We start from the raw sequence: 25017 nt of genomic DNA, 5'->3' as shown, positions 1-25017 counted from the left end.
TATCTAACGAAGAAACTATGTAATCTAAAATAGATGATCACTATCTAACAAAGAAACTATGACATTAAACTAGAAAACAAGTATAAATAGAGGTGTGTACTTGAGAACGTAAAAAAAGGCAATTTGAACTAAGAATACGAGTTCCCATTCAATGGAAATTAGTTTCTCTTCCTTATTGATTTTATCATTTTTATTAATTGTACAACAAATGAATGCCATTGATGTTCATATAGTTGATGGTATTGACAAAAACATTCCTAAATTAATCTTTCATTGTGCATCTGGAGATGACGATCTTGGGTGACATTACCCTACAGATAAAGGAAGTCATTTCAAATTTTCGTTCAAGCCAAATGCATTCGTTGAGACAGTTTTCTTTTGTCATTTTTCGTGGGGTTCAAAAAATGTAGCCTTTGAGGTGTATAGAGATCATGGAGCGTGCGGAGAAGAAGGAGGATATAAAACAGGGGTATGTTTTTGTTTAGTGAAAGAAGATGATTTCTATTTTGCCAATCAAATCAATCCTTCTCCATTCTTTTTGATTAGAAAATGGGTGGTAAAAAATTAATGTTGTTTATTTGTTTGTTCTCCGGTCATGTGCATAAAATTCATTTCCTAATTTGCAAGAATGGATGAAAAAAATTCAAAGAAGTGCCTTTAGTAAAAGAAAGTCTTCCTAATCAACAAAAAATGTTTTTGCCTTGTAAACTTACAAGAGTCATGTTGATAGCATCTTGAGTTTGTTGAACAAAAGAGATAAAAATAAATAAAATAGTTGCTCATGTTGCCGTTTTCAAGTACGTATAAAGGAGGAGAGTTGCAGTAGGCTAGCAGCCAGCGTAAAATTAGACAATTTCATATCGATCGCAGCTTATTTAATTTCGCGTAGTTATTGTTGTTGTTTGTGTGTATGAAGATGGTTTGTCCTTATAATAATTTCAGTAATTATTTTTCTGAATTTAAGTTATGTGCACTAATTATACACAATTTTTTTGGATTGTCATATGTTAAATTGACCTACAAGTCAAATCCGATTACTTGAAAAATAGATTAAATGATTTGCTACAACAGATTACGATACCATCTAAAATAGATTATCACTATCTAACGAAGAAACTATGTCATTAAACTAAGAAACAAGTATAAATAGAGGTGTGTACTTGAGAACGTAAGAAAAAACAATTTTAACTAAGAATATGAGTTTCCATTCAATGGAAATTAGTTCTTTTTCCTTATTGGTTTTATCATTTTTATTATTTGTACAACAAATGAATGCCACTGATGTTCATATAGTTGATGGTATTGGAAAAAACATTCCTAAATTAATCTTTCATTGTGCATCTGGAGATGACGACCTTGGGTGGCATTACCCTACATATAAAAGTGATTTCAAGTTTTCATTCAAGCCAAGTTTTGTCTCTGAGACAGTTTTCTTTTGTCATTTTTGGAGGGGTTCAAAAAACTTAGCCTTTGAGGTGTATAGAGATTCTGGAGCTTGTGGAGTAGAAGGAGGATATAAAACCGGGGTATGTTATTGGTTAGTGAAGGAAGACGGTATCTATTTTGCAAATCAAACCAATCCTTCTCCGTCCTTTTTGATTAAAAAATATTGGTGGTAAAAAATTAATGTAGTTTAGTTGTTTGTTCTCCAGTTATGTGCTGAAATTAAAAAAAAAAAAAAAAATCATTATGAATAAATAAAATCTATGTCATCCTCCATAGTCCATACTCTTCCTTCCTCATATACGTATGTGTGTACATGTGCACACACGTTCATTTGTCCCGTTGTTAATATAGGGAAAAAACATTCGTTTTCCAAACTTAGATTTTCAATTACATATCAAAAATTCAAGACTATGCCAGCGTCTTACTATCGCACTCAATCTGCTTGTTTAAAATGAAAGTATTATCATCTTGATGTTTCATATGGTTGAAATTCAAGTACGTATGATTTTCTGTTATATTTGCTTGAACTTCAGTCATATGTGGCTGAATTCAGTCATTTTTGTTTGAACTTTAATCATTTTATCTGAATGTTAGGCAGAAAATATCTGAACTTCAGTCATATGAAACTTCAAACACCGCATGTCTGAAGTTGTTTTAAAATAGGCATACTTGAAAAAAAAAAAAAAGTTAGATACATGTTACATAGTGATATCTAAATAATATATCCTGTAAATTTAAGATTTGTGGCAACTTACATTTGACATTCAAACAAATATGAGCTAGCTTATCCAAACCTTCATACTTCACATAGTCCAACACATTTGGGCTATTTGTTGACCAGGCAGGCCATTTGCGCACAGACTCACTTTTAATGGCACTATTTAAAATATCGCCGCAAATTAAAAATTAATGCAGTTTAAAATACTTCGCGCACATTCTTCATCTTTTCTCTATTGCTACACCATCAGTGACGGAGCCAGAAATTTTATTAGAGGGTTCAAAAATATAAAGGCAATATAAATGTGTGAACACACTACGAAGCCTAGAGGGTTCAACATCTACTATATATATATATAAAAACTAATTCTAACCTGATATATACAGTGTAATTTTTCACCAAAAGGGCTTCGGATGAACCGCCTTGGCTTCAGAACATTTTCTCTGATCTTTCAAATTTAACTTTCAAGAAAATATCTCAAATCCTGTGCGCACGGGGTCGAGCTCGTCGCACTAGATTTGTCTAGTGCGGGTTATCTCTCCTGTGTGGTTTGCGAGCTATTGCATAGGAGCTGGGTTTACCTTATGCGCACCCGAAGAGTAGCAGCTGCAGGTTCCCATGTCATAAAATAAAAAAATCTCAAATCCTTTTTGGACACACAAATACACAATGTATAGGATATAAAAGGATAAAGTTCAAATTGAGATTAGTTTGGGATGGGAAACAGTTCAAGAACGGTTACATTTGAACTTTAGACCAGTACTCTCTCAATCCAGTATTTGTACTAACTTCAGACCAAGTTGAGTGCCAGTGAAAAAGTGTTGTTACACTCCATTTTAACTAGGATCAAAATGGTTTACAACATTCCGATAATTCCGGGATTAATTGAAGTTAAGGAGTCGCCACCTAATTATTTATGGTGAATTAGGACACCTAAAATTTACTAAAGTTATTATCTAAAGTTAACTCCGTTTTAAAGTCTACGAAACTTATGAGATTCTAGGTAAGGGTTCAATTAATCTAAAGGGAAGGTATTAAGCACCCTTTAAGATTCATTAAAAATGGTTAACCGACCGAACTTAGAATTAATTAAAAAGGCTAGGTGTAAGGTGTTTTGGAAAACTTCCAAGAGAAAAACATAAGGTTGATCGTAGAACCAAATGTAAAAGACGTGGTACTTTATTTGGAAAATTGGTGCTCATAAGTAAATAAAGTTTCTGAATGCAACAAATTTCAAATCTAAAACTTGATTAAAGGACCTGAGCTTTCAAAACGTTTGGCAAGGAGTATAGGAAACTATTGACTTAAGAAATTGGGTAAAGGCAAGTCTTGAAATGATCTTGTGGAAACTTTTAAAATACATATTTTAATTTCTGAGAACAAATTTGAACTCAAAGTCGGACTCAAACCATAAGTCATTTTAGAGTTAAAAATGTTTGGTTGGCAAATTGTTTTGCTGGTTTTAGTCATCGGTTTTTTCAATCATTAACTAGAGACAAAACACCTATGTGATCAAATAACTTTGGTGAGAGTTTCTAATTAGACTAAACTGGTTTCTTAAATCCTAAAAAAGACGCTCTCTTCTATGTAAAAAATAAATAAATTACTTTTGCTATAAAACTAAGGAAAGAATCTAAGTGATTAAGTAAAGTAAGGCTAGTAGCAACTAATTACCGAACTGAAAATATCAGTCACACCAGCAAATAAACAACATCAGAGAATGTAAATGAGATGATTAGAGCCATATTTGGCTCCCGTAGAAGAATAAAGTTTTCAGTGATTCGCAATTTGGCTAGCCACTCTCTTCGTTTTCTGTTCAGATGAGTTTTGAGAGAATGAGGGCTATAAATGATAGAGTAGATGCACATTCAGGTCTTGCAATGCCGACGAGTCCCAAAGGGGAACTCTTCGGCTCCAGTGTTCATGTAAACAAAGAAAAGTAACATTAGAATTAGTATAGGAGATTAACCATCCGTACCAATGTCTAAAGGGAAATAATAAGCAACCATGAAAATCATAACAATCCATGAGATACGTTAACATTCAGTCACAACCAAGATATTATAAGCATGGTTGATATGCTAACATCATGTACTTTGTTTAAAATAGTCTAGACTCTCGTTTACATTTAAACATGTTCGGAAACTAAGTTTTAACAGACTATAAGACCCAAATGACACTCTTTTTAAAGTGAGTGTAAGGAAAGAAAATGAAAACATGCATTTTTAGTATTATGCAGAAGACAATACACATAAATTCACTACTTTGATACTTGTTTAAAATATGGAAACCACAAACAGAACTTCACTCATATGCTTTAAAAAAAGGAAAGAAAGTCTAACTCACTGTTTTGGACAAAGAAACGAGTAGCATTATCAAGTAAAGATAACTTCTAAAATGTGGTAAAAATAACAAAGGTTTCCTGGTATCTAAAAAGGTTTCCTGGTATCTAAAGCCTTATTCAAGCATATGATTTGCGCTCTTGACTATACTGAATCAAACAAAGTATCCTAAGATTTCAAAGAAACCTCCCCTCGGCTGAGTGCTTAAGGGATTATTTTTAGGAGTAGAAAAATAAGGTTTAGGTTCGTGATTTAGGCGGGACTTGAAGCTAAGGTTTCGAATTTCAAGATGACCATTCAAGAACGGTCCAAAAATGTGGCAGAAAGAGTCGTTTGAGGGGGTGTCACGGATTGAAATGCTCTTTGATTCTCTCTGTATAGAAAAATCAGATTTCAAAATGCTTGTTTGGCCTCTTGTGTTGACTGTATAGATACTTGCACGAAAATGGAATGGTCAAAGCCTGCCATTGTTGAGAAAGTTGAGATCTTACACGAAAATGGAAGATTGAGAAGGGTGCCGCTGATTAGTTTAGGAATTAGGTTTTGGAAAAGTTGGAAAAAGGCTAGAACGTGTATGTATCGTTGGGTTGGGCTTATTGGAATATTTGGGCTGTTAACTTGGAACTTTTCCTCCTTTAATTAATTTATTTGGACTTCCTCATCTTAATAATTTGGACTAGAATTAACCACTTTTAAATATATAATATAACTGCTCATTAAAAATAAATAACCGTGCAATAATAATATTTGAAAATATTAGTATAGTGCTATGTTAAGTAAATTTGTTGATAAAACTAAAAAAAATAACTCATCCAAATTATTAACGATCAGGAAGCGTAGATAACTTAATTGAAGGAAAAGTGGGACAAAATTGGGTGTCAACAAGTGTGGCAAAATTTAAAATATTTTTTCAATTATAGCTAAATTTTCAATATATGTCACAAATTAAAAGTACTGGACCAATGTGGTATGAACATGCCGAGTTTTAAATTTCTCTTAGTAATAAAAATTTATGTAGGCCACCACTATTGGAAATAACAATTGAGTAACTGTTATAAAACAATAAGCAAGAACAATAATATTTGTAGAGAAGAGAGGGGAATTCTTTATTTCTCTTGAGGGATTAATTTACAATGAAAGAGAACCTCTATATTTATAGGGAAAAGTGACTTGATCCCAAAGTCACTAACCTAATATTTCTCCTAAAGATAGATATTCACAATAATAAATAATATTTATAACACTCCTCCTTGGATGTCTATTTAATAGCTAGTGTGCCTCGTTAAAACCTTTCCAGAAAAAACCCAGTGGAAAAAATTCTAGTGAAGGAAAAAAAGTACACATTTCTAATAATACGCCATTAGGATGCCTCATTAAAAACCTTACAAGGAAAAACCCAGTGGGGCAAAAACCTTGGAAGGGAAAAAGAGTACAACGCGTATTAACTCCCCCTGATGAGGACTTCAATCCAAAAACTTGAATCTTTTTATTATAGTCAACTATATGGTTCATTGATACTCTAATATGTAGGAAAGGAGGAGTACATGAAGTACTTAAATAAAGTATCATCGACCTTATTCAATAGATCGTGGCGAAATTTAAGTAAATGATATTACTGTATAACCTCCTAAAATGTGAATAGTGTCATATAAATTGAATCAACGAAGTAATTTATCGATTTATGAGTATATGTTTTAGGTAATATTAAAAGTATATGATGTTTCTTTTTAAAACATTATTCTCTTGGAGTAATGGAGGGACCAGGTTTCTCTATTCCTTCTGGAGATTCTGTTGTATCTTTTTCATTGCTATACTTGACTTGACTTATCTATCTTCGGTTCTCGAAAATATAGTCCAATAAATCTGGATTAGTCATTAATAATAACAAAGACGTACCTCTTTCTCTCTCTACTTAGAGTTCTTATTGGTCCACAAACATCCATATGAAGAAGTTCAAGTGGCCTTCAGGTACTTACCTCTTTCCTTGGTTTGAAAGAGAATATGACCTGCTTCCTTCTAATACGAGCGTCACACACCTTGTGATCTTTGGACTTGGTCTTTGGTAGCCCACGGACCAAGTCCTTCACAACCAGCTTGTTCATCAGTGAAAAGCTTGCCTGCCCTAACCGTCTGTGCCACGGTTCAAAGATCATCCAGAGCACGGAGACATGTCAGATCATTACCATTTAAATAATAAAGAAACAACCACATAGGACAGTTAGCAACTGTACTTCAAACCATCCACATAATACATATTTTCAATTGCATGGGAGAGTGTCTTGTTAATTTTGCAACCCCAAGAATGTGACCTTTCTTGCCATTTTCAAAAGACACACTCCTTCCTTGAAAGGCCTTGAGTGAGAGAAAATCCTTCATTTTTCAGTCACATAATTTGAGCAGCCACTATATATGTACCATTTTTGACTGCTTCCTCTCACTCGGGTCTACAAACTTAGTCACTGGTTAGATTTAGGAACCCAACTAGCTTGGGTCCTTAGAATAATAGAATGGGTGAATTAAGCTTCTTTTAGTCCATGCAGGCAAACCGGTTTTCCTTTTTGGGAAACAGGTCCCTCTGTTCTATATTCCCTTTCAATGAATTTCTTATTTTTCAGAACAACTTGAGTTTTGGCTTTGCATGCATCTTTGTAATGACCTGTTTGACCACAGTGAGTGCATCGACAATTTTCAGAAGTGGTAACATACTTGCTATGTGGATTGTAAGGAGATTTAGCCTTTCGAAATCCAATACCTTCCCTTTCGCCTGTGATGTTTTTGTGCATAGAGGCAATCACATCGGAGGACAGGTCCATCGAAGCGACTTATCCATATCATTTTTTACCCTCTTTAAGTCTTCTTGAAACTGTTTGTTCCTTTCAAACGTAGCAGTAAGATTCATCCTAGTTTTGTTAAGTTCTTTTTCAAGCTCAATTTGAATCTTACCAGCTTCTTCCTTTCCTCTAGAGGATGTGTTTATCCATTTTTCCATTTAGTTATTTAGAAAAGAATTTTCTCTAGTTACTTCATCAACCTGTTCCTTTAGATCTGCGACAGAAACTACCATGTCATCATTCTCTTGTTCTAATTCACCAACTTCTTCAGTTAGAGCTCCATTTTATTTAAGGAGGTCATGATATGCATCGATTAACACATTTGCTGATGCCATCAATTTGTTTTTAGAGTAACTTTTCAAGTTTTTCTGAACATCAAGAAAATTTACCTCATCCTGTTCTTTGTCATCATCGACATCGTCAGATTTTGCCATGAGTGCAAAGATTGATTCATATTTTGAAAGTCCATCGTCAACAACCATCATGGACGCATCTCTTTCATTATCTTTATCTTCAGATTCACTTGAGGAATTTCCCCAGGCAACCAGAGCCTGCTTCACCAAGTTGTCAATTGTTTCTCTTCTTTTGAACTTTCTGTCAGGAACCAGGTTCTTCTTTGCTGCTTTTTCCGAGTTGTTCTTATAATGATCCTGCTTGTGAAGAGGACACTCTTTGATAAAATGTCTAGGTTTTCCACACTTGTGACAACAGTCATTTTCTCTAGGAATTTTGCTTGTGTTTCCTTTCTTTTGGAAACCACCATTCTTCCACCACCCATAGTACTTTGGATTGAATCCTGGTGGTCTAGTGATAGTTTTTCCTTTCTTTAAGTTTGGTGAACTAGTCATGATGAAGATCCCTTCTAGGTGTTAACCATTTAGAAAGAACCTGCTCGGATACCAATTGATAGAACCTATGAGTTCACAACCTGAGAGTTCATCAAAACAGTTTAAGGGACCTGGTCCCTAAACTGTTTTTATAGATAACGACAGAAAGTACATAAGACAAGATATTTACGTGGAAAACTCCTTGCTCAAGGGATTAAAAACCACGACCTACCCCAGTAGAATTTTCAACTTCACTAAACTGAGCAATGTTCAGATTACAACCTAGTGCAACCTAGAAATTAAACTCTTAATCTCTCACCCTTACAATAACCCTATTGTAAGCAACTCTTGACTACCTCTAGCCAAGCAAACTAATACACCTTGCCTATCTCCAGACAAGTGTACCACTCAAACCTTAAGTAGGTAAACAACCTCCAAACAACTTCTGAGAATTCAAATTAATATACCTAGACTAACTCTAGCTTAGTGTACCACTCAAAAGCTTGTGAAGATAAACTTTTTACAAGCAGCGAGAATTCAAGCACATACAAATAGCTTCTTAAAAGAGAAGAGTAGGTTTACAATTTATAGAACAAAGAAACAAAGACTTAACAACCTAAAGACTTGAAGCATCTTCAATTCAGGAATCTGATCCTTTGGCTTGTTGAGGCTCTGTTCTTAAGAGCACCTTGAGAGGGGTGGTGGCTACACTTGAGAGAAATATAATTTTCAGATTTGCAAGTGTTGATCTTTAACCTAGCAACATGTTGTATATATATTAGGGAGCATGTGATCATGGATAGGGACCTTTCATCTTTTCATACTGGCCTTTAGCTACAGGTTTGACCTCTAGCATGCTGCACCTGTGCTACTACAGTTCTGCCAGTTGGAATAGTGGACACAACTTTACAGCTGTCATGTTTCGTATAGTGCCCAGGGGACCTGATCAATGACTTGGTCCTTGGCGTATTTGTCAAATCATCAAAACTATGAAATATCTTAACTCATCAGAGACAGTTTTCTTTTGTCATTTTTGGAGGGGTTAAAAAAACTTAGCTTTTGAGGTGTATAGAGATTCTAGAGCATGTGGAGGAGAAGGAGGAATTGATACTGGGGTGTGCTATTGGTTAGAAAAGGAAGATGGTTTCTATTTTACCAATCGAACTTATCCTCCTCCATCTTTTTACGATTAGAAAATTTGGATGGTAAAATTATTTGTTTGTTTGTTCTCTAATTGTAGAATGAAATAAAACAAAAATTATTAAGAATAAATAAAATCTAAGTCATGTCCCTCTCTCTCCTTCCGTGTACACATATTGGTATATGAAAAATGCTTTAGTATCTCTTTAAATTTTTAAACTCATTCCAAAATTTCAGTTACGCATTTAAACTTCACATGTTGCTCTATATTTTTTTTCAAAAATAAATTGCATATGTTACTACCCTGATCACCTGATGTGCCACGTCACAAAGAAAATTATATATCCTTAACCCCCTTAAGCATAAAAATAGCTTACAACTTTAAAGCTAAAACTCTATATGGTAGTCAACTACATGGTTCATTGATACTCGAATATATAGGAAAGGAGGAGTACATGAAGTAAATTAAGTGATGGTCTTACAACTTTAAAGCTAAAACTCTATATTATAGTCAACTATATCGTTCATTGATACTCTAATATGTAGGAAAGGAGGAGTACATGAAGTACTTAAATAAAGTATCATCGACCCTATTCAATAGATCGTGGCGAAATTTAAGTAAATGATATTACTGTATAACCTACTAAAATGTGAATAGTGTCATATAAATTGAATTAACCATATAATTTATCTATTTATGAGTATATGTTTTAGGTAATATTAAAAGTATATGATGTTTCTTTTTAAAACTTTCAAGCCTTCGGGTCGTTTGGTAGCTGGTTAGGAGCTAAATTATTCATGTATAAGTAAAATCATGTTTGATTGCCTTTTTTTTTTTTTTTTTTGCTATGTATAAAATTCAACACACCTAATGTTTAATTTATTCCTTATCCCTAAAATCCTATTTCTTAATTCTAATTCATTTTAAATCTACGCAAAATAGGATTTGTTTATTTTCTATTAAATATGTTATATGTATAATGTCATTTTCGCCCCTTCCTTGAAAGGGTAAGACACAAGTACTTAGTTCGCTCTATTTCTTTATCTCACCATGTCGGTACTTGATTTGCAATTTAGAAATCCGCATAACTAATACGTGAATAAGTTATGAAAGAATCTACGGTATGTTATAATATTTTATTCAAAATAGAAGATAAAATAACTAATAAATGAATAACTAATCCCATGACTAATCTTTGCATAAAATAATAATCCATCTGTTTCAATTTATGTGAACTCTTTACTATTTAGAGAGTCTACAAGGTGATTCTTTGACCACATTTTTCTTACATTTTTTCTAAATTATCATGACTTAGAGTATTTTTTAATGTAGTTTCTAAATATATAAATGCTGTTTTTACAAATTTAAAAAATTTATGTGAAAATTTAAGGTCACGTTTTAAAATTTGACCCTTTTATTTAAAAAAAATTCACATAAATTAAAAGAGAAACACAAACAAAGTACATAGATTCTCTCACTCATAATTAATAGGAGTAGTACTCCAACGAGTTGCAAAACGACCCCTTAAAGCTATAATGTCATTTTCCAAATTAAAAAGCTCAACAAAATCTTGAAAAATCTTTTTCTTTTGCTTAACTAAAAAGTAGACGTGTCAGCCCATAAAACTTCACTCCACGTCATACCTGTAACTGCAGGTGGGTACAAAAAAGATGTAGTAATAATTAAATAACGCTAATAAACAAAAAAAAAAAAAGGAAGCAAAATACGTAGTAGTAACAGAAATTTAAATTTTAGTGCTGCAATTTTACAGAAAAAGAAAAATAGATAAAAGAGTTTTTTCTTCTTCCTGGATCCCATCAGATCCCTTGTTCTGAATAGCATTTAGGGATTTTTTTTTCGTCCTATTAGTTTCCTTAATTTCAATTTTGGCCCGTTAATTACTCGGATTTTTACTCATTTACCCCGAAATTGAGTTATTTTTTTGAAAAACAATTTGTTGTATATGAAATGAAATGTAGATTGATTGATCTGTTTATTATAGGAGAATCTGAGACCAATTTTTAGGGTTTTGGATTCGGATGGCGTCAGCTCAGGTGTTAAAAAAGCAAGAGCATTTACAAGCTGGGAAAAAAAAGGTAATTTGATTTTTATTTGAATTAGAGAAAAAGGGTTGCTTTGGTTTGTTTTTGAGAATTTAATTTTGTTAAGGTTGTTGGATTACTTTATTTACTTGATTGTTTGCAAATTAATACTCCTACTTAACTTGTTGTTGATTATGTTAATGAGCTGAAATTCTACTTGCTACTTAGAATTAGAAATACTGAAGGGCAGCCCGGTGCACAAAGCATCCCGCGTTAGCAGGATCTAGGAGGGGGGTGCGATGCAGACAGCCTACCCTAATGCAAGCATTAGTGGCTGCTTACATGGCTCGAACCCGTGACCTATAGGTCAAGGAAACAACTTTATCGTTTTTCCAAGGCTCCCCTTCAATTAGAAATACTGAGTGGTTACAATTTGGGGTGTCTTTTGAATTATCATAAGTAGTTATTATCTACTCAAAGTTATGGACTCCCTATGTACTTTCAAGAATGTGACAGGAAATGAGGTACATTGTCTATTTACCCTTAATCATATATGAACAAGGATTACTACTCTCGCCTTTGATTTGTGAAATTGGTTCTTAAACGAGGCAGGAATGGCCTAACAGTGGCCCCATTCCTGCCCCATAAATTCCGGGGTTGTTTGGTTGGTGGGATAAGGGATAACAATCTCGGGATAAAATGTGGGATTATCTTATCCCGCGTTTGGTTATGTGTATTAATTAGTCCAGGGAAGGCGGGAAACATTTTGTACTAAAATGGTTAGCTATCCCATATAGAAGGCGGGATAGCTAATCACCTACTCCCATGGGATATCCCACCCATCGTATATCCTTGTCTATCCCATCCCGGTGACCAAATGACTCAGTGTTTTACTTAGTGCCAATTTCATGTATGAAGTTAAAACACATCAAGACTTAGGTTTGAGGTTGTAGCTTGAGAAGGTGCTTCTTCTTAATATATATATATATATTTTTTTTTTTGCATGACTGGTGGTTGAATAAATTCTGGATTTTCAACTGTTATAGATGACAATTAGTTCTACTCAAGTGAAGCTGACGGTGAAATATATCATTGCTTAGATCTTCTTCTATAGGGACAGAGCTTATAATGTCATAATACTTGAATGGATCTAGCATGAAATGAATAGCTAGGCGATTCTTTTCAAAAGGCTTGGTTGTACGAAGATTTGACTATCTCAGCCTTGTATTCACTCAAATATCTGAAACATGTAATCAGGTAAAGTTGGTCAGGGATTGATTTAGAAGATAGCAAACCATTGAGTCTGATATGAAACATATCTCAGTCCTGATCTTTCTAGGTAGAAGTGAAACATTAGAAAATTCAGTGTGTTGAGATAGATATTTTTATGCTTATCTCTAGCAGTATAGTTGACAATACTGAACGACAGGTATTATTGGTTTCAGGGCATCTTCTATTGAAGCACTAGTTAAAACTGGCATAACATAGTAATTTGTCAGTACAGAGATTTTAATATGTTGGGCTAACCGGTTTTTGGGTGGCGTACGTCTTCTCTTCCTCTTGTGCAACCAGGTGCGGTATCCTAGAGGACCTAGACTGCCACATTGGTGCTGATATCTTTTGAAAGCACATTGACGCTGATTTCTTTTTAATGATCGCTCCTTGAAAGCTCTGGAGGCCGTTTTTCAAAATGTTAATCTGTTATTTAATTTGCCATTTTTAACAATTTGGATACTTGTGAACCATTACCTTTTTAATTTTTGAATATTGTGACATCAAGAACTCCTAAAAATTGAGTAGGTGTTGCCCAGAAGCTGTCGCATCCTCCTAAAATTATGGTTATCATCATACGAAGTTACGAACCTCTAAATTAATCTTTTTTTTTTTTTTGGAGTAAAATAGGTTGTTGGGTACTCCCTTTTTGTTTATTCTTTTGATTTTACTAAATAGCAATTGCATTGTCTAAGTCCTGTATATCACATGGTTTCGTTCTTTATAAAATTTGGTGCTCTCCTTATTTATATGGTACTTCTGCAACTGTATCATTTGCAGCTAGAGGAATTTCGTAAGAAGAAAGCAGGAGAGAGGGCTAAAAAGGCAACTTCAAATAGGCAGCAGCTTGCTTCTGATGGAGGCATAGAGAATCAACCTTCAGGAAATGAACACACTAGAATTAAGGACTCCAGTGGAGCTGGTACATCTGATGCTGTTGGCAGATCTGTTTTAGAGCCATCTGAAATACATGCTAAGCATGATTTTACGAAGCCTGATCTTACCCAGAAGTCTGATTTAATTTTTCCCAATGATGCTAGTGCTGGTGCTACGCCTAGTTTGTACAAATACAACTATGATGCTGTTTCTAAGTCTGCTGTTAAAGCCAACAACTATGAGTTTAGTTCTTCCAGCTCAGAATTGTCTCATTTAGAAGATAAAGGGTCTAAAAGTGATGAGAATCTTAAGGTTTCTGAAACAGTAAGCTATGCTTATGACAACACTGAGAAGAGAAAGAGTGATGGGGCCTTAGAAAGTGTTCCAATCGGGTCTGCGACCAACCACTCTACAGCCATTTTCCCACCTTCATCCCTCAATAATGACAGAACTTCCAGTCATTTCACTTATGATGATCCGGTTAAAAGCATATCGGAGGAGAACCATGCAAAGGATCTTTCTGTTACTAATGATGGTACTTCTCATGCTTTTCCAGCTAATGTCTCCCCTTCAAATTCATTTATTTCTCATGAAGACAAGCCAAGTTATACGGACCGCTGGGCTAGTGACATGACTTCCGCTTCATATGGTGGTAATTTTTTGGTTATATCTGTTCTGTTTATCTAAGTTGTGCACCTGAGGGACCTTTGTTCGCATAATGTCTTTTCTTCCTTTTCTCCATTCTTCTATGGTTTCTTTGATCCAGCTGACTGATTAGTAGATGCACTATTAGTTACCAATTTGATGGTGCACAATCTGATATATATATCCCATTTTGGTAGATTATGTGTCCCGTGCTACCACTGTCACAACATTTTATCCTGAAGTTGGGCGAAATGATGTTGCTGCAGGATCTAATAATTTTGTAGTGCCTGATAAAGGATACAACCAGTTAAGCAGCTCCGGTGTTCACTCGACTAAAACTTCTTCTTGGGCATCGGACATCAAGTATGATGGTTTTAGTTTTGATGCTAGAAGTTCATCTAGGTACTCACAGATGTCTCCACCTACAGCTGGGACAACCGGGAGGAGATCTCCATCTTTCCTTGATTCCATCAACATTTCAAAAGTCTCTGCTGCATCCCCTCCCTCAATAGGATCAATTACTACAGACACATATGACTCAATGGTTTACCCTAGGGACACTCTGGGTTTATCAAATTCATCAAAATTTTCTGGTAATGGGTTAGATCTGTACAAGCATGCTGTTGAGAAAGATATGGGCAACATGGACAACAGACAACCATTTTATTCACAGAAGCAAAATGAAGATTTTGCTGCGTTAGAACAGGTATTTTTGCATCTTTCACTGTTTTGCATAGTAGGTGTACAATTGCTGAATGTCCCTTTACCTACAAAAGTTCAAACTGCTCGTCACTTCCTGCTTTTTGGGTTGGCATAGATTCTCGTCGCTTACTTCAGTGAGAACATTGGACTAAAAACAAATACTGTGCAGTCATCAATAATGTGATGCTTCTTATAAAGTAGATCACATATTCAGCTACCAAAATTTTCTAGTTTCATGAATAGGTACGTATAATGGCAATTGATAGGCACAAGATATTGGGTTCTTTACTCAGTTGACTATGAAGACTAAAAAAAATTCATTGTTTCAGGTCGCTGTCAAAAATAGCAATGTGATGAAATTCAAGTTGTTAACCTTAATGGTTGTAAGCTAGTATGTGGGAATTTAGGTATTGTGAAAATCCATTGATGAAAGAGAGAGAAAGAAGAATGACGTCTGGTGTTTCTCCCTTAAAATAAAAAATTAATGAAATCACGAAAACAATATACTTTATTCTCAAGGTTGTCTTTTGGAGTAATAAACATATGATCCCTATTAAATCAAAGACTTTACGTTTTAGAGAAGGTTCTAAAATAGCTTACACTGTCTAACATGTGGAAATAATGCCAGCCCCTTTAAGAGATTCATTAGCTAATCTGCATTTAATTTGTACCTTCCCATTTATGTGGTAGGGCAAGTAGCAAGTTCGTATCCTGCTAGGGAACAAGGTCTGGTATTCAAGTGGAGAAGGCTGAAGGAGAGGGTCCATTATCTACCGGACTTTAGAAACCGGATACAATGGTTTTGCCGATTATTAAAAATATACACACCCACACGTACATACTTATGAACTTATGTATGTACACATACAGTTTAAGCTGGAAAAGAGAAATAACAACAACAACAACATACCTAATATTATCCCACTAGGTAGGGTCTGGGGAGGGTAGAGTGTACGTAGACCTTACCCCTACCTTGAAAGCAGTGTTATCAAAAGCGAAAAGCGCAAAAAAAGCTCTAAGGTCACCTGGAGCTTTAAGCGCAAAGCGCAAATAAAGTGTGGGCTTTAATGAAAAAAAGCGCAAAGGTGCGAACATACAAATATATATATGTTTAGTCCAAGACTATTAATAATAAGCATGCATAACAAATATATGGACAAGGAAATTGTAGAAACATTATGATAAAGTGAAATATCAATTATCTACTGTCACCTCATCAAGAGAGGCTCATTGGCAAGGAAAAGTATGTCTTAGAGCCTTGATGATGACATTGAAGCGCACATAAAGCGAGGCGAAGCGCTCAACATGTTTTGAGCCTCGCTTCAGGGCTTAAGCGCGCCTTTGACAACACTGCTTGAAAGGTAGAGAGGCTGTTTCCGAAAGACCCTCGGCTCAAGGAACTGAAAAAGAGAAATAATGTCGCTATATTCAATGTCTGGAAAGGTAAATCGATGTGAACTGAACACTGCCTAATCTTGTTTCTCTTCTTTAATTGTGAGATATAATATGTTATGTGTGTTTATCAAGCTAAAAGAGTTTTTCCCCCACACGAAACAGATATGAGTAATAAACACACATCTTTGTTGCTTCATTCGGATCATACTATCAAGATTCATGAAGGTCGCATGTGTTTGTTTGTTTTTGTTCCAATAAGAGAATGGTCCCATGCATTTGTACATATTGAGGAGTGATGGAGCTTTAAAAAACAAAGGATAGTCATCTCTAATGTATACTAATAATTAGAGCACACCTATCTTCATCATTCAGATAATATCCAAAATCACGTATAGTATCATCCGTTTCTATCGAGGGGGGAAGCCTATGGAAAGAAGAACACTGGGACATGCATGACACTATTTGTCTGATATAGGATTTTGTAATAGGATCTGTAGTGGTAAGCACTAACATGCTCTATGTTTATTTTCCACAGCATATTGAAGATTTAACACAAGAGAAGTTCTCTCTACAACGTGCTCTTGAGGCTTCACGAACTCTTGCGGAGTCTCTAGCTGCGGAAAATTCAGCTCTGACAGATAGTTATAATCAACAGGTATACTGCTGTTCATACATATGCATTTTTTCAAAACTATAAAAAGTTAGCCGACTTTCCGTAGGGAAGTATATGCAAGCTTGAAATATTGGGTACATAGGCCATGTTGGTTCCAAACTCAATGAGAGAAGCTTTTTGATGACACAAATTAACTCTTGGCAAAACAAAAGTTCTGATTCTCCCTTATACAATCGGCCAGCATTATTATATATCAGGTCTTTTCTGATGATAAGTTGTACAGTGATTATTTTCTGCATTTTTGTTGTCAATCCTACTGCATTACTAAAGGATTACGTGTCATCTTCGTAGTTTTCTGGTACACGTATGTAATGATTATTGTACGACTATTCTTTTTCTGCATTTTTGTTGTGAATCCTAAAGTCATTATCAAAGGAGTAGTGTCTTCTTTTACAAGTGTTAGGTACTAACATTGAATTACTAGTGAAAAATGTTAGTTCCTCTCTTTATGCTTAGAGTGTTCATTGAGTCCTTTCTATCCAAGCCTTGGTGGATAGAGTTATCCGGTACCATGCACTAGTCAAGCACTTGGCTCCTGTTTAGGTTTTGATCGGAGTAGCTAAGTTGGATGGATATGGATATGGATGTCCAATACGGGTGTGAATTTTGAAGTGAGATTCGTTATCATTTAAATCTTAAAATTCTAGCATACGAATAGGAGCACGGTGCCAAATCCTTTATGTAACCCATACTCACACCTAAATCCTGTTGGATTGACATGGTGTGGCAAGTGGTTTTGAAGGACCTGTGTTACATAGCTGAGCAGTTACTTAGTCACCTGTCGAAACTAAAAGGTATTAACAAGTGTTGATCATAAAATTTGAAAAAAGATGGACGATAATAGCTCCCCCGCATCCCAAAGCGCTGCCATTCTAGGCGTGCAACAAAAAGTAGGAGCGCATCAACTTATGAGTTACATTCTCCTTTTTCTTGGTTGAGTTCGTGCCGTAGTTCTTATCTGTGCTTTTGTTTCTTATTTTTCTATAGATTTACATGACCTGTTCATATGACGGACCTCGCCTTGAAATTCTTAACACTTTTAATAGTGATGTGTAAAAATGAACTGCTGTATTTTCTTTTGCAGGGAAGTTTTGTTGGCCAACTAAAAGCTGAGATGGAGAAGTTGCAGGCGGAGATTAAAGCTCATCTGGTTTGTACAATCTTGCTCGCTTACCCCCAGCTATACTGTAATACCTAATCTGCATTTTCCTTTTTTAAACTCTTTTGGCACTTCTAGATGTTGTGTTCCTGCAACATATTTTAAATGTTGGACTTTTGGAAGTTGTTTCTGATGACTTGCTTGCATTTATTAATTTTGTAAAACTTGCTTTTATTTCTCATCTGGGCACCTTTTAAGGTTTTGTTTTGTTCTGTTTGATTTATCAAGAAGCATCACTGATCAATTTGTTTTGGGATTGTTGATGTGACATCATAAAATTAGCATCTGGCACTATAATGATTGGAAGAGAACTAGCTGAAAAACGTTCGCTGTCTTCTAAAAGACATATTTGCTAACTTTTATGTAAAGTTAGAAGGTCAAGCAATGCATACTGGTTATTTGAATCTTCCATTTCTTTACATCCTACTTATTTTTCCCTTGCTGTAGAGTGTGCAATAGTACTACTTATGTGTCTTACTTTCTTTTGTAATCTGTTTAAAAAGAATGCCACCTTCTATATTTAGGAACTTGTTATTTCCAACACTGGGTTTGTTGTTATTTCCAAAATCCCACGTGGCATGTTTAAAGTCCACAAGATTCAAAGGGAATTTTGGTACCTTACACACATCTTTAGTTTAAGACCACAAGATTTGAAAGTCTCCCTTAGCCTTCAGTTTTTGAGGTAGTAGATTCAATTTTTTTTTTTTTAATCAGATTGCTGGATGAGCAGTAGCTTTCAGTATTACTTTAATTTGAGGTATGTGATTTGCTTTCTTGGTTGAATTCAATCTAACCAGGGAGAACTTGAAGCCGTGAAAATGGAATATACAAATGTACAATTGGAATGTAATGCTGCTGATGAACGCGGCAAGTTGTTGGCGTCTGAAGTGATAGGCTTGGAAGAGAAGGTAATCAACTGCAGTGTTCCCTTCTGTTGACCCAAATAATTTCTTAGGAATGTCTATACCAAAGTAATTCGTCAGGCATATGGTGACTTTAAAGTGATTTTAATACTACATGTGGTTGTCCTCTTTGTTTTATCGGTTTCACTTTGAAATTTGGAAGTTGTTTAACTTCATTATTATATATCATATATTGAATTAGTGTAATGTCATTTACATTTTTAAATTATACTTCAGTGAAAGTCATACACATTTACATTTTTAAAATATACTTTAGTGAAAGTCATGGTGCATAAATAAGTTGACAATATTGAACCGTGAAACAAGGAGTTATAGACTTTGTGTATTCACCATCTAATTATTTAGATTGGATAAGGTGGGTTTGTTCAACGTAAAACTAAACTTAGCTGTTTAAGTGGAGCCGGATGTCTGGAGTATTTCTGACTTATTAGACACATTGATGTCTTGTCTCATAATACTTATTCAGTTTCAAATGGTAACAGCATTTCCTGCAAACATACACTATTCTTGTACTTTGCATTTCGTATGAAAAACATTAGTTCTTTGTCGAAGAAATTGATTGTTATGTTACTGGAAAGAAAATAGAAGTTGGCTTCTCCAAATGTATGCAAGACAGTTTGCATTATTTTCTGAGTTGTTTAAACTTTTACTTTTTTAACAAGCACTCCAAGATGATGTCTTTAATGTTTTGTCAAATATTATTTCTATGGTACTTTGAGGGAAATCTGGTCATTTTGCCCAGCTTTCTGATGGTCTAAGTATAAAGTTAATAAGTTATGGTTACTTGGATCAATAATGCTAGTCATGGGTGATGAGATGTCAAACCAGTGTGTTCTGTTTTCCCGATCCTTTTAGGTAAGTGGATGTTGTTTCTTTTTTCTTTTTGCTTCTTTTCCTTTTTCGCGTTTCCTTCCTGTAGATATAGTCTCATATAGAATCTTTGCCAGCTAAATATGAACAGTCACATTTGTGCCTGCTCTTTCTTTTTATTTTTTCCCATTCTATTTGGGGGAAAAACATCTTATTGATAATTGGTTGAGACCGTTTTATTGACAGATCTTTTTTCTTTTTTAATTTGTTTATGAGATAGATTATCTGCTCTTTATATTTTTGTCTAAAATATTTTGTAGGCACTTCGTCTAAGATCTAATGAGCTTAAACTGGAGAAAGAATTGGAGAAGTCACAAGCTGAAATGTCTTATTTCAAGTATGTTCGAGGCTTGACTGTAAATTAATCAAGGCTGTCATGTTTCCACATAACTCTGTTCTGGTTATAGTTGTCCTTTTCTTCTGTTCTCCGTTTTTTCGCCCTCCTGTCCTTTCGACACCCCACCCTTTTAGAGTGGGATGCCTCTTTTGTTTTGGGTTAAGAGGGTGGTGAGTTTTGGTTTAATAGTTTCTTGCTAGATGGATAGTACAAATTGCTTGATGAATATGAAAAGGATGTCCCAAAATGGTGGCAGAATGTATTGCTTTTAGTTATGATACTTTTAAAGGATTTGTGGCTCCTGAAAGTAAATAGTTGGAAATCGTGTTGGGAAGCTGCTTGTGCATGATCTCATACTAATCTGTATTGGCATAAAAGGTTTAGCATTGAAATAAATGTGGGTGAATGAATGCCAGAATAAGAAAGTGGAATCTTATCCCGGTTGTCATTAACCTCTGGATTTCTGTTGGGATGCATATTTATCTCATTCAACTCTCTATCTTCTTTGCAGGAAGAAAATTTCTAGCCTTGAAAAAGATCGTCAAGATCTGCAATCAACAATTGATGCTTTGAAAGAAGGTAAGATATGGCTATATCTGCTTGTGCCTAGAGAAAAGGCGGTTTGCGTTTTTCCATTGAAATCAGCATGCATCATCTGCAAGGACACATGAACTGTTTCATTTTTACAAATCAGCATGCATCATCTGCAAGCACTTTGTTTATCTGTAGAAAATTTTGTCATGCTGGTGTTCAAAAGATTCATTTCTCCTTCATTCTGGTAAATCTTGTCTTTTATATGACTATTTGCATCCAGATGGTCTCCTGCCACATGAAAAGATTGATTTGTCATCCTTTTTGCTCCCTTTTTGTAACAAAACTTCCTATAATTCATGGCTGGATTTCTCTGATGCAAAAAGATCTAAGACTTGAACCTTGTAGCTTTTAGAGCTTTATGGCTCTATCACTTCCAAGTCTGCTGCGGAAAATGCTGCAGGAGTTATTATTTCTAATTGTTTTTAATTAAATAATCTTGACTTGTCTATATCCTTCCTAACTCTTTTTCGAATTTCTCTTTAAGATACTTAGTGTTGTGAAGCAATCTCTTTTTCCATTATAAGCTTAATTCCTTTCTGTTTCCCGATTCTCTTCTTCTCAACAGAAAAGAAGCTCTTGCAGTCCAAATTCCTAAAAGCTTCTGCTAATGGAAAGTCAGTTGATCCTAGCAGGAATATGCCTACGAAAATAGATGTTTCAACTTCTACAGAGGATCTCCGTATGTATTTCAGATTTCTCAAATTACTGCCTCTGATCTTCTTTTTTTTTAAAAAGAAAACAGATATATCTTTTATTTTTTGCTTTGTATTTTCATAGAATTCAATTTGTGTCCATTCAGGTGAAGATAATATTGCAAGTAGTACCATAAATGACACTAACTTGGTTGGTACTGATGGCCCCGCCACCTCTTCTCTGCCTGATTTTGGGCAGTTTAGTCTCGAAAGTTTGTCACTGGCCATTCCTCCAGATCAGATTAGGATGATCCAAAACATTAATACATTAATTTCTGAGGTAGCATGATATCCTTGAGACTGATCATTTTCTAGTTCCTCTAATTTCGTCCCATCGTCTTTGCTCCCTTAAAAGAATATGACATTTTTTACTAACTAATAACTAAAACATTGTACTACTTGGAATGATTACAGTTAGCTTTGGAGAAAGACGAATTGACAAAAGCCCTGTCAGTTGAATCATCTCAGTGCTCTACATTGAAGGTAACTTGAACTGATGTGCTAGATGGCAATATCACTCAAATCTGCTTCTTCTTTTTTTTTGCTTAAAATCTTCGTCTGAACTTTTTGATTCCTTTTCCCTTTGATATCTTTAAGTAATCTACAAATGCATATTTGGACATGCTTTCTTTGGTCATATATATGGTTGTCTAATTTCTAAAAAGCCATCCCCTCCACACGCTCAGACATTCTTCTTAATATCTGGCCAGCTTCATGTAGTGTTTGCAATAGAAGTCTCCTTGCATAAGCTTTCTTGAGTGCACAGCTAGTTTGAAGGTGGATACTAATAATTCTCTCTCTTTTTAATTATCTTGGGGAATTTTCCTTCTGTTCCTTTTGGGCGTAAAGGAGTTAAACAAGGACTTAACTCGAAAGCTTGAAGTTCAAACACAAAGATTGGAGCTTTTAACTTCTCAAAGTATGGCAAATGATAACAGCCAAGTAAGACAACCAGATGCAGTGTCTGTACATGACCATATGGCATATGCTGATGAAGGAGATGAGGTAACTTAACATATGTTGCTCTGTAAGCCTTTAACTGATATGACTTCTGATTACTGCTTTTTGTGTGCTAATAAAATGCCAGCCTTTTGAAGATCCTTTGCTGCCTTTCTATCTTTCAATTTTAGTAGTTCCGCACTTCTGCTGTTACCTTTCTTTGCAAAGAGAGCTTCAAAGTTTCAGTGAGATGGAATTGTTGGAAAAACAATTATTTTAATATCCCTAAAAAATATTATTTTCTAATGTTTGCTTTTACTTTCCAGCAGACTTTTGATGCAAAGTTTTATTTGCCTAAAAGGCATTCATTAGGGGAAATATGACAGTTGGCTAATGTCTATATTGGTCTAATAAGTTTTGACTCTTTCTTGTCATTAACTTATATAATGCCGTTGGGGGCATTAATCTTCTACAGCTACAAAGTTCCTTTGGCCAAAGTCTACAGACTATAAATTCTCCGATTCTTTTCCACTTCGTTGGAAGTGAAACAAAGAATCAAATCCATCCTTCTTCTCTTGTTCTTTTGCTGGGTTATTTACCTTTGTGAAATCTTTGTTAGATTCTGGCTCCTAGGATTATACTATATGAGCTTGTTGAACCCTGGGGAAGCACCTGATATACCTACACCGGGTGAATTATATTAAGGATAGTGTCTTTGACACGCATCAAGCTTTCAAGAATTTCCTACTGTTTCCGTGTTTTGTACAACAATTTACAACAACACTGCTCTAATAAATGTGACAAAGCTGTTATGCTCTAGGATTCCTTATTTAAAATTCATCTGTATCAAACAGGAAACTGAGTTGATTATAACAAGCTAAGAAAGACTTGAATTTGAACCTGACTCTCTCCCCTGAATATGTAACTTAGAAAATATAGATAATATAAAAGCAACAAGCATTTGGAAGTCTTAGTTATTGCTTTATTCCTTTTCTAGTGGCAGAAAACTCATTTTTTTCTATTGACTTTTAACCTGTTTTTCCAAATATCCTTTTTGAGTGCATGTGAAATATCACTAAAACATAGTTGTGTGTCTGCTGGTGAAGTCAAGCATATATACTATGCATGATCAGCGGCGGACCAGGATTTTACTAAGGGGATTCAAAATATAAAGAAGTGAACATACGAAAAGCCAAGGGGATCATCTACTATATATGCATAAAAGAATAATTGTGACCTTGTAAATACAATGTAATTTTCTGGCGAAGGGGATGTGGATTAACCCCCTTGCACCCCTCTAGCTCCGCCCCTGCTTGCATGGTGGTGCATATTGCCAAGCTGATAGTATCCAGGAGATTAGTTTGGCAGTTGCTGTGATTTTCCTTTTCCTCATCATCTTTTCTTTCTTTTTCGCATCTCGTTTATCAGGTGGTGGAACGGGTATTGGGATGGATCATGAAACTATTTCCAGGAGGGCCATCAAGGCGACGAACCAGCAAGCTTCTTTAATCTCCATGGCAAGAGTATAATGGAGTCTTCTTCGAAAAGCTTTGCTCCTCTCCACCTTGTAATTTTGGTAGCCAGACAAAGTCCGGAATTTGTATATTATCCATGGTGTACACGCACTCCATTTTTTTCTCCCAGAAGAAGCAAATTGTATCTAAGAGGCATATTGAAAGACGGAACAGATGTTTATCTGACAGTTTTGGCAATAAAACATGATCGCGTTGTTTACAAGGATTCGATTATCAAACGTTGCAATGAAGATCAAATACAACAAAAGATTTGGGGATGTCTACTTGATATATTTCCAGAAGATGTGTCTTGTTATCAATCATGAGAAAGAAAAAAGGTTCAAATGATTTTTTTCTTCTATGGAAGTGATGTTTATTATATCTTTTGCCATTGTGCCCTTATGTTGTATTTGTTGAAAACTGAGGCATCAAAAAGCCCAATATATCAAAAAGATGATTTGTCCCGTCCTTTGTACTTGCTTAGGAATCAGAATTCCATTAGTTTTTCAATTTAATTTATTTTAATCTTTTGTGGGGGCCTCTTTGTTCTAGAAATGGTGTCTTTTGGAGGGGTGTAATCAAATGCCCCACATCGCTATCGAAGTGTGATCTTTTCTTGCTTATTAGAATCTATGAGACAACACTGCACGCCGAGCACAGTAACATGTGCTTGTGACCCAAGTGGGGGCAACGAAGTTGTGGAATATTGGGCTGCTCCGTGTTACGGTAGGGCCTGGGTTTGACCGGTCTCCTGGCTTTGCCTAACCACGAAAAGAGTTGGGAATTGCGGACCGAGGCTTGGCATGGAAGTCGGCCCGCGCCAGACATTGGGCTGCGACTCCTAAAGTGGCGTGTTGTGTGTAGCGCGTGAGGAGCCTGAGGTGGTGCCATCCCAGCCCCGGCCTCACATAAGCATACAACAGCTCCCGCTCTGTCCAATTAAACGACAACTTTTGTCGGGCTGAATTTAGCCGCTATTTTGCGGTGATTTTTTTTTTTTTTAATTTTCGTCCCACAATGCAAGTAACTTTTTATGGGACATAAATTTATATTTTGCATCATAATATTTCATAAGTTGG

The 25017-nt window shown here is 35.3% G+C and overlaps 1 protein-coding gene across 3 annotated transcripts; it reads left to right on the top strand.

Annotated features, from left to right (window-relative positions):
* Positions 1–11007: 11007 nt before the first annotated feature.
* On the top strand, positions 11008–24478 carry LOC132043395 (protein BLISTER). Of its 3 annotated transcripts, none has more exons than XM_059434024.1 (13): positions 11008–11401; positions 13400–14030; positions 14407–14846; positions 16773–16892; positions 17995–18060; positions 18867–18977; positions 20123–20199; positions 20711–20778; positions 21359–21472; positions 21593–21765; positions 21900–21968; positions 22335–22490; positions 23853–24478. In XM_059434024.1, exons 1-13 carry the CDS (start codon positions 11345–11347, stop codon positions 23931–23933), a joined length of 2163 nt encoding a protein of 720 aa, XP_059290007.1. In that variant the 5' UTR covers positions 11008–11344; the 3' UTR covers positions 23934–24478. The 3 variants fall into 3 exon arrangements, with proteins under 3 accessions (XP_059290007.1, XP_059289938.1, XP_059289896.1); XM_059433955.1 differs by having other exon boundaries at positions 13400–14147; XM_059433913.1 differs by having other exon boundaries at positions 13400–14147; positions 14338–14846.
* The last annotated feature ends 539 nt before the right edge of the window (positions 24479–25017 follow it).

This window comes from Lycium ferocissimum, chromosome 1 (assembly GCF_029784015.1).
Source record: "Lycium ferocissimum isolate CSIRO_LF1 chromosome 1, AGI_CSIRO_Lferr_CH_V1, whole genome shotgun sequence".
NCBI lineage: Eukaryota > Viridiplantae > Streptophyta > Magnoliopsida > Solanales > Solanaceae > Lycium > Lycium ferocissimum.
This window is presented reverse-complemented; position numbering and strand designations above follow the sequence as displayed.

What these genes read in the sequence shown, in the direction of transcription:
- LOC132043395 (XM_059433913.1), top strand. Translation starts at nt 11,345, where the DNA reads ATGGCGTCAGCTCAGGTGTTAAAAAAGCAAGAGCATTTACAAGCTGGG. An exon ending in GCTGAAATGTCTTATTTCAA is followed by an intron (nt 20,200 to 20,710) that starts GTATGTTCGAGG and finishes TCTTCTTTGCAG; the next exon opens with GAAGAAAATTTCTAGCCTTG. An exon ending in ATGCTGATGAAGGAGATGAG is followed by an intron (nt 22,491 to 23,852) that starts GTAACTTAACAT and finishes CTCGTTTATCAG; the next exon opens with GTGGTGGAACGGGTATTGGG.